The 10,000-nt window shown below is 45.6% G+C and overlaps 2 protein-coding genes across 6 annotated transcripts in view; one reads left to right on the forward strand and one right to left on the reverse strand.

The window, feature by feature from the left end:
- The window catches only part of mtdhb (metadherin b), a 7,971-nt gene extending 569 nt beyond the window's left edge, over positions 1–7,402 (forward strand). The window contains exons 2-13 of one of the 2 annotated variants that reach the window (XM_017452962.3): positions 296–623; positions 878–985; positions 2,162–2,246; positions 2,483–2,911; positions 3,522–3,653; positions 4,174–4,233; positions 4,845–4,919; positions 5,293–5,396; positions 5,530–5,649; positions 5,734–5,802; positions 5,942–6,032; positions 6,203–7,402. In XM_017452962.3, the coding sequence (XP_017308451.1) occupies positions 312–623; positions 878–985; positions 2,162–2,246; positions 2,483–2,911; positions 3,522–3,653; positions 4,174–4,233; positions 4,845–4,919; positions 5,293–5,396; positions 5,530–5,649; positions 5,734–5,802; positions 5,942–6,032; positions 6,203–6,270 (1,653 nt within the window). In that variant the 5' untranslated portion in view covers positions 296–311 and the 3' untranslated portion in view covers positions 6,271–7,402. Of the gene's footprint in view, positions 1–135; positions 624–877; positions 986–2,161; positions 2,247–2,482; positions 2,912–3,521; positions 3,654–4,173; positions 4,234–4,844; positions 4,920–5,292; positions 5,397–5,529; positions 5,650–5,733; positions 5,803–5,941; positions 6,033–6,202 lie in introns of those variants that run through there. The other variant, XM_053674811.1, reaches the window with a different exon arrangement.
- A 1,842-nt stretch (positions 7,403–9,244) lies between these two features.
- si:dkey-199f5.8 (beta-1,4-galactosyltransferase 3) overlaps positions 9,245–10,000 on the reverse strand; it is an 18,007-nt gene continuing 17,251 nt past the window's right edge. For all 4 annotated transcript variants that reach the window (XM_053674819.1, XM_053674820.1, XM_017452968.3 and 1 more), the window contains one exon: positions 9,245–10,000. This exon is cut by the window's right edge and continues 2,794 nt beyond it. The gene's annotated coding sequence lies outside the window, so the exon portion shown is untranslated.

The following is a 10,000-nucleotide window of genomic DNA, read 5'->3' on the forward strand; positions in this document are numbered from 1 at the left end:
TAAAGCGATTAAAATAAAATATATTTATTTTAAAGCGTTTTAAGCGTGTAGTTCTGAGGTTATCCAGTGGGGGCGCTGTTGCAAGATGCATTTCCGTTCAGCGAAGAACAGTGACGTAAAAATAACGGCGAAGAAGAATAGGAAGAGGAGGAGGAGGAGGAAGAAGAAGAAGAAGAAGAAGAGGAGGAGGAATCCTTAGAGCAGTTCCGCAGAGCAGCTCTCGGCCGATTCTGAAAAATCAATAGTTATTAGTGTTATTATCATAATCATTGATTTAATTATGTTTTAATTGAAGTTCGTGAGCGTGTGAAATGGCGCTGGAGTGGCGAGAGGCGGCGGAGCGGATGGACGTGTATCTGAAAGAGCTGCTCTCCTCCGGCCTGCTCCTCCTGCACGCGGAGCTCGGGGTGGATGTGGGGCTGAAAGCGGAGCTGCTTCCGCCGGGGCTCCTCGCGTGTGTGGCGGCGGGACTCGGCCTCCTGCTCGCCGCGCTCCTCTGGTTCTTCGTCTGCCGGTGCTTCTCGAAAAATCCCGCCGAGAAAGTCGCACCCGAGGCCGGGAAGACCTCCAAACCCAAATCCGAGGAGGTTAAGAAGAGGAGCAGAAAGAGAGGAGGAGATAAGGTCCTGATCTTCATCTTCGTATCTCACATGACTCATTGTTAGATATTTGTTTACATTGCTCAGTGTTTAGGAGCTGTCTTTATATGATATATTTAATAAAAAAATGTTTCCTATTGAGTTTATAAATCCCTACACAGGAGGTTAAAGCCACTATGTAGTGCACAAACAGCTCACTCACTTAAGTCACAGATATAGATATGGTTTCTTATTCCTCATGGCAGGATGTTGAACTTGTGAGTGCGATTGTGTTGTAGAAAGTGCAGAGGAACGGCCTGGCGGTCGACCTGGAGGAGGAACCGAAGCTGGTGGAGGCACAGAACCAGAGCGAGAGTCCAGATCCAGCTGGGGGTAAAAGTGATAAGGTATACAGTCAGGGCAAAAAAAAAAAAAAAAGTAGATAGAGAGTGTGACTTCACAATGACATTATTATGTTTGGTTTTGGGGAGGGTCGGAGGGTCGGAGCCACCAGACACCTCTGGTTAATATTTCCCGAACCCTTCATTTACACAAACGGCTGTTGTGCCGTTTGTGGGCGTGGTCTGTCTGTGAGAAGCAGTAGTAGCTGTACAGTATATACATTCCGCAGCTGACCGTTTTTAAAAACGAATTAAATAACACACGGCGTCAAAATCGAATCACTGCGATTTTACGTCTTCGTTCTCAGGATAGATTAGCTGATTAACCATACTAGCTTCGAACGCTCACTCAGCAGAGACGTCTTACTTCCTTCCAAGTGTCATTGTTCTTCCTGACGTCTCGTGTAATGAGCGGCTGTACGTGACGGGAGAAGATGAAACCACGCTTGTGTTCAGTTGTAATTGCAGGTAGGAGCTAAAGTTGCAAATGGAGAACTGAAGGGACGTCGTAAATGCGTTTGGATTTTTCGATTTATTCCGTCGTCATAAATTTTCAATTTGCATAGAAACTGTTTTGCAAATCGCACGTCACTCTGCCCCCTGCTGGTGTGGAGAGAAACACGCTGCACTTCCCGTACAGTGCGCTCTATATCCAAATGAAAGACGTAGTTCAGCGACGGGTGTAAGGTTTAAGTATAAATCTTATATAAAAGCTTCTACATCCTAATTAGTGACGATTATGTAGGGAGCCACGTATAGGAATGAAATGACCTCCAGACCATATTCACCGATGTGGTGCTCAGAATGAACGAATAATTAACACTTAATGAAGGAATGAATTAATTAATTAACACGACTTAAGCTAACATTATCCAGCTAAAAGGTTAAACATTATTAAAACTTGTAGTGATGTAAATATTTAAATGAATCTATTGTAATGTCTGAATAAATAACTTGTTTAACTACAGATCTACATGTATAATTTTAGAAAAACTGATTCTGCATCAATTTCTTTATTTCTGGCCCTGAAATTAGCTCCTCCCCCTAACTGATTCAGGATAAATTGTTAACTGTTAATAAGCCCTGCCCCTTTGTGATTCCTGAAACGACTCAGGAGGTGAACGCTAAAGAGGAGAAGGAGGTGTTTTTATAAGTCGCATCACGTGCACGTCTCGTTTTTAGGGAAAGAAGAACAAGAAGAAGGCGAAAGCGGCAGTGAAGGAAACGAAGCCCCCGTCCACGTCGGTGCGCAAAGAGCCGGAGGAAGGTAACGATGTCTGTTCAGGGCTCCATTTTGTCACGTCATGTTTGTTTGGTTGCAGATTCTCGCTCGCTTCTGACTGAGCTTGGGTACGGAACTTGGCGAAAAGCGAACTAACAAGTGTCGAGTAACTTCAGGCTAGTTACTGTCGCTCTTTTTCAGATCCGGCTGTGTTAGCTAGGTAAATGTAACCATGACGACGGTGAGCATATTGGGTGGTGTAAGCGTGTGTGCTTCCGCAGGAACTTGGGAGACTAAAGTGAGTCACCGTGAGAAGCGACAGCAGCGGAGGAAGGATAAAGGAGCAGGAGACGAATCGGGGAGTCCCGGAGGAACGGAGCCCAGTGCTAACGCTGCGAACACGGAACACCACGCGCCCGCTGTGGAGGAACCCAAAATCATCCTAACACCATCTGTAACCTCCAAGACCTCCAACAAAACCACCACCAACACCAAGAGCTCCAACACCAACACCACCAACACCAAGACCTCTAACACCACTACCAACAACACCAAGACCTCCACCACTACCACCACCAACACCAAGACGTCCAACACCACCACCACCAACACCAAGATCTCCCCCAAAAACACCAAGTCCAACAATGCTCCTGTGCCTAAAGCTCAGAAGAACAGTCAGAGAACCCAGCAGGCTCCTCCACCAGTAGAACGTAAGCTCCGTCGTAGCCTGGTCTGAACGTTCACCATCACGGCTAGTAGCATACACATCATACAATCAAGTCTTAGTTCCAAAATAAACCTTTTCCGAATCCGATCTTTTCCGTCTGTTACAGGATCGGATCGGATCCCTTCCTTTGTTTTTTCTTCTGATATCTGATCCACCATTTTGTTTTATTTTCCCCTGATATTCATTCCGGGTATCAAACCGTTCCCATGTGTACCTCGGAGACCTCATTCGTCTCATTCGCTGCCAAAGCACGAGCCCCGCCTCCACAGATTAGGCCACACCCAACAAGTCACGCTAAACTGGAGGATATATACTCCGATTACTTGTTAGCAGCGTTAGCCTCTGAGCTTCGGTGAAAACTAGTAACTATCGAGCACGTTTCCTCGTCTCCTTGACGAGGAGGTTGTTTATAAACGACACGTTTTAACCCACAACATCTGTTTTATTACAGATGTGAATTAAAGGTGATGTGATGTAACACTAAGATAAAATTACAGTGGAATATGAGAAGATTTCAGTAAACATTTAGGCTATATATGACATCAGGCCATCATAGTAAACTGTGTGTGTGTGTGTGTGCGCGCGCTCCTCAGTGTCTCATGCGTGGGACGTGATGGCCGTGAACGGATCAGGATCCTGGGATCTGGGCGTGTCGGTGCCTCCTCACACACAGACCTGGAACAGCGTGAAGTCCGAACCGTCCGTCTGGCCTCAGGACATGGAGGGTAAAGCACACCTCAGAATCCTGCACTGTGATTGGTCAGGAGGTGGTGATTAATTCTCTATAACAGCGGCTTTGACAGTAGCGCAGGTTTATATTAATGCACTCGTTCTAATAGCTTATCGTTTCTATAGTAACGGCTCATTCACAGGGACGTGTACAGCAAAGGTAAAGCTGTAACTAAGTTTTCGGACATCTTCAGGACGGTGGAGTTTACACTACGTGGTTTCTCGGTAACAAAATAAAGAGAGGGGATAAAGGGAGGGATGGAGTGATTATAGCTGCTATAACGTAAGTGAGAACACGAAGTAACTATAAACGGATAAAAGTATGAGCTGTCGTTCGCTAATAAGTACGGATGTGTAGTTGTTGGTGAGTCCCTGTGGTGTAAGAGGAATAAAACACTCAGGAAAGTGCTGTTTTAGGAAAATAATCACCTTCAGGTAACAGTAACTAACGTGTTCTATTCCCTAAATCTGAGTGTGTATAAAAGTTAAAGGGAATGAAATGTATTTTTGTTTAAGGCTCGTGGATGATCGTGGATGGTTCTCACATTCCCGTCTCCCTCCACGAAATGACTGCAGGTAGGAGACATCAAATAAAATATTATAATTATTTATTAGTCTTATCTGACTATATTATAATTATATTTTAAGGTAGATAACTACCACAGGATGAGGGGAAACTGGACACACTGCCATGCATCCAAAATCACATACTGTGACACATTCAGCAGTAGAGCGGGGTGGTGGTGCAGCGTGGGGTAGTAGAGCAGAGTGGTGGGGTAGTAGAGCAGAGTGGTGGGGTAGTAGAGCGGGGTGGTGGGGTAGTAGAGCGGGGTGGTGGTGCAGCGTGGGGTAGTAGAGTATTTTAGTAGGGATATTGGGACGCAGCCGTTGGCAGTTTCTTCCCCTGGGTCAGTGGCTGTGTGCTGCAGCTCCCCCGGTGGACGCTGACAGTGTCGCGGTGTGAAATGACCACTTGGGAAGTTCCAGTATCAGGATTAGAAGATTGCGTTTAGATTTCTCACATAAAGTGCAGCTCTGTCACGCTGCCTTCTGTGAATTGTTGAGTTGCTCGGATGGTCAGGTTGCAAGTTGTTAAAGTTTAATAAAAATTTGCTGAAATAATTATTCTAAGACCTGAAACAATTATATCCCCTCCTCCTTCTGTCTCTGTGTGTGTGTGTGTGTAGGTGTAGGAGAGCAGGTTGTTCCTGAGCGATCCTGGGCGTGTCCTGTCCCAGTAGATGACGAATGGTCTGGACCTAGTGAGTGTAATAATAATAATAATAATAATAATAAGGTCTAATAAGTAACGAGTCCTTTATTTTAAATCTAAAGCTTAATATTTTAATGTTATGCCTATATGCACAGAATTTACCAAATATCTTAACATTAAGTGTTTATTTATTATTACCGTTTACAGCGAGGAGGAAAGGACATTCATGTCAAGTTTGTTTGTTTTTAAAATAAATATAAAAATAACCCATGAACGCTTCTGCTTAAACCAAGCATCGCAGGAAGTGACTCCTCGGGTCAATAAATAATGTTTAACTTTATAAAACATTTCAGTTTTGCACATTTTAGTACCGTAATGTGAAAGTGGTGTAACGTTTGCTGTGTGCGTGTGTGTGTGTATAGACAGTGGTTCTGCAGACCCAGCATCGGACTACTGTGCCCCGTGTGAGGAGTGGGGGAATTACGATGATCCAGCAGGTGGCGCCGTTTCTCCTGACGAGCCTCAGGTCAGTTTTAAAATCACAGGGAAATAAAAACCACAGCCGACAAACACACATTAGGAGTTCCACTTACATAGTGCGCTATTTCACAGGGTTCTCGGTGTAGCGTAGTGAGAGTTGTGGTTTCCTTTTAATCCAGTTCACACAGGACTCCGATCTGGAGAAGGACAAAGACGAACCTGCGGCTCCGGGAAGCAGCAAAGCCAAGAAGAAGAAGAAGAAAAAGAAGAAAGCGGAGGAGGCTGGAAGTGCTGCTCAGGTGAAGCTCCGCCCACAAACACACACCATCTGTAAGCACTGCAGCAATAAATTCATAAATGAACAGTGCATTATTGATTGACAGGTGGAGGTGGAAGTGGGTGTGGCTAAAGACCAGAACACTGCAGGGAACATTTTGCCTAAAATCATCAAAGTAAGCCCTCTACATTTTAACAAGTTATTTAGTCCACAATGCTAAACTGGTGGTCATAGGGTTTCATTTATTGTTAGCAACGTTAGCATTGTAGCTCTAGTGCAACGTTAAAGACGCTAACCTTTGTGTGTGTGTGTAGGAGCCAGAAATCGTGGTTTCACCTCGAGTCCCACTGAAACCACCCACCGAACCTGATGCTCCGCCCAAAAGCACAGCTCCGCCCACCCAGAGTGAGTCAGCAGACGGAAAATCCAAAATGGCTGCCCGTGTTGTGTGTGGTGCCCTATAGAGGGAGCAGGGTAGAACGTTTACCCGTAACGATGGGCATTCTTCATGCTAATCTGTGACGTTAGCCTTGCTAGCATGACCTCTGACCATCTTTTCGTCCTGTCTCCGCCAGAGAAACCCGAGGAGAGCTGGGAATCCCCGAAACAGGTGAAGAAGAAGAAGGTGCGGCGAGAAACATGAGCGCGAGGGCAGATTTGAGAAAGAAACATCGATATGCAAACGTCCAGGATTTCAGACAGACCACGAGTCGTGCTTCGGGCGGATTGGCGCGCTGACGTGAGAACGAGTCTCCGTGCATTCGGACAGCGCACAGTGTAACATATCAGTCCTGTGGGTGTGCTGTACATCAGGCGTGTGCTGATCCTCACTTCACATCGCCGTACTCCAGTAGCATTATCACGGTTAACGATAACATCCTGGGATTCAGACATGAGAAAAGTATGAGATTTTCACCTCTTTAAACGCTAAATTGTCTTCGATGCTAAATATCGTGACGTTCGGTTCCCCGATACTCAGCACACGCCTGATGTACACGAATACAGTGTCTTTTTTCCTGTTTTTGACTGCTGTAGATTGATTTATAATTCTGTAGTGAATCTGATGAGATCCTGTTTTGTTTTGAAATGAGAACATTTCAGGAAAAAAAAAAAAAAGTAATAAAACGTCCACGATGTCTTACTCGTCTCCAGATGGAGTCCGTGTCAGGTTTTTGCGGTGTTCGTTTTGGGAAGTGGTGGTGCTACGCAGGTAACACAGTTAATGTAAAACTGACATCTCATTTAAAATATTAGCAAGAACAGTGTTTACGCATTTACTGCTTAAAGGTTAACTTTACATCCACACCCTGTGGAGGCGGAGCCTAGAGGGGCGGAGCGATACCGAAATCAATCTCTCATCTGATCGACCACGTTTGTCGTGAACGGGACACGGCGGACGTTTCGTTTTAACCGCTAGGTTTCTGAAGGACTGGAGCTACAGCAGTAAATATTTAGTTTGGGTTTGTACGCCGTAAAAAGCCATACGCGGAACGCTAACCGTCGTTTTCTATTCGAGTTCTAATAGACAAGTGTCGCCTGTTAAACCTGTGTGGTAAACTCCGCGCGCCCCCGCCCCCCATTTGCATGTGTAATTTGTTTAACCCGTGACGGCGTCCTCGGGCTCCGGATGCGGCGTGTAAAATGAAAAGAAAACTCCGATGCCTTAACGTGGCGCGTGCGCAGTGACGGCGTCGCGGCCGTCTGTCCGCTGCATGCACTTTTCCTCCTCTGTGCGTTCTGTCCATCATATTAAATAAACGTGGTTTCTTTGCAAACTCGCCTCCTGTTTGTTTACTTATTTATTTATCTCAACGGGTTGTGGAGGCTTGGCGGTTAAGCCACTGTTGGGCCCTTGCGCAAGGCCTTTAACCCTGTCTGCTCCAGGGGGCGCTGTATCATGGCTGACCCTGACCCCAGCTTCCTGACCTGCTGGGATATGCCAAGAAAAGAATTTCACTGTGCTGTGATGTGTGATTAATAAAGACTCATCATCATCAAACACTAGAGCCCTGTTCAGACGGGATTAGTTTTCCATGTGTGATGTAATTATTATTTTCTGAGTTAGGAGTTTTAGGCAAATGCAGCATAAATCTGGATTTAAAAAAGTTTATACACCCCTGTAAATATGTCGAGATGAATCATGTCGGAAATTTTCCCACCGCAGTGTGACATTACAGCATATGAAAGTGAATGGAAAAAACATGAAAAACATTAAACTCTCAGGTGTACAAGTAATGATTAAACTCATCCAGCTGTTTCACATCTTCCTGCTGAAGCCAAAGAGCTTACAAAGCATGTCTGGGATCTCACTGAGGAAAGGAATCGATCAGGAGAGGGGTAGAGAAGAATTGCCGAGACATCAGCTGCACCGTGGAACACCGCGAAGGCCGTCGTTAACGAGTGGAGAAAACAGAGCGCCGCAGTGACACCCCCGAGAACCAGAATTTACAAAAGGACAAGACAAAAGCTTACCAGGGAGGCCGAGTACTCACTCCTCTCTGCACGTGACAATCACCTCTCGTGTTCTTCACGTCTGGGCCATGACGGGGCGGCTAGACTGAAGCCCTTTCTCACACACACACACAAAACATCCAAGCTCAACTGAACCACCCGAAACCATGTGGAGAAATGTGTTCCGGTCTGATGAGAACAATTCCAAAAGCTATCTGGCACAAAACAAGCGCCTCACTAAAAGAACTCCGTCCCCTCGGTGAGCGCGGCGGCGGCGGCATCATGATTTAGAGCTGGTCTTCTTCCAGCACGTGGAGGAATCATGAACATCTACAAACACCCGCTGATCTCAGTGCAGAACCTGCAGTCGGCTAGTAAACCGAAGACGGAAAGGATTTCAGGGGTGTGCAAACTTATGCAACCCAGTTATTATTATTATATACAAAAAATAAAAGTTTTGTATTTTCCCCTGAAATGTTTGATTTGTTTTTCACTTAATTTGAATACTTTGTAATTTCTTATTAAATTCAGGAAAAGTTCAGACATGATTAATCTTACCGTCGATCTTTTTACTTCACAAAAACCTGCCATATTCTCACACACACACACACACACACACACACACACACACACACTCTCACACACACACACTCTCTCACACACACACTCTCTCACACACACACACACACACACACTCTCTCACACACACACACACACACACACTCTCACACACACACACACACACACTCTCTCACACACACACACTCTCACACACTCTCTCACACACACTCTCTCTCACACTCTCTCACACTCTCTCACACACACTCACACACACACTCACACACACACTCACACACACACTCACACACACACTCACACACACACTCACACACACACTCACACACACACTCACACACACACACACACTCACACACACACTCACACACTCACACACACACTCACACACACACTCACACATACACTCTCACACACTCTCACACACACTCTCACACACACTCTCACACACACTCTCACACACACTCTCACACACACACACACTCACACACACACTCTCACACACACACACACTCACACACACACTCACACACACACTCACTCTCTCTCACACGTAAACATGTTTAAAGTACACACAGCAGAAACATAACTGTTTGATAAATGTTTACTTTATTAATCATTATTATAAGGCCACTATGAACCATGTGCAGAATTTCTTACAAAAATAATCACCATGTCCCTCTACCACCGAAATCACCCAAACTCTCTCACACACACACACACACACACACACACACACACACACACACACACACACACACACACAGGCACATTTAGATAAAACCTCCATCAGACTGGAGCTCTGTGCACACACCACACCGGTGTCCATCATCAGAATTATATCAGGATATTGATCACACCGCATGGAGACGTGCTTTAATCATGATATTACGGTCGAACCGTCATAAACGCGCTCATTACTGCGATATGAAAATGAGATCGGCGTCGTTTCAAAACGGGTCAAGGACGAACTGCGGTCTCCGTAGCAACCGTGACGATTACCATCACAGAGACCGCCGTGGAACCTCACCGCATCCCTGCGTCGAGAAGGGGCGGAGCGTTCAGGTTCAACCTGATGACATCACCACTAGGTTCACGTCTTCGGCTCGACAGAGGGGAAAAAAAAACATAAATTTTAGGCGAGCAAGATAGCTGAAACGTTATATCGTGTAATTAACGGCGTTCTCCGTGCCGAAGGAGTGAAACGGAGAAAGCGGCAGTGATGCCACGTGACTACGCTCCCGCTTGATCTTTATCTGCATCATTTAAACCACTTCTGTGCTAACTGGAGAACGTTTAATATCCGATAACATTTAAAGACGCAATCGATCAGTCGGCCCTCAAAA

The sequence above is a fragment of the Ictalurus punctatus genome, chromosome 23 (assembly GCF_001660625.3).
Source record: "Ictalurus punctatus breed USDA103 chromosome 23, Coco_2.0, whole genome shotgun sequence".
NCBI lineage: Eukaryota > Metazoa > Chordata > Actinopteri > Siluriformes > Ictaluridae > Ictalurus > Ictalurus punctatus.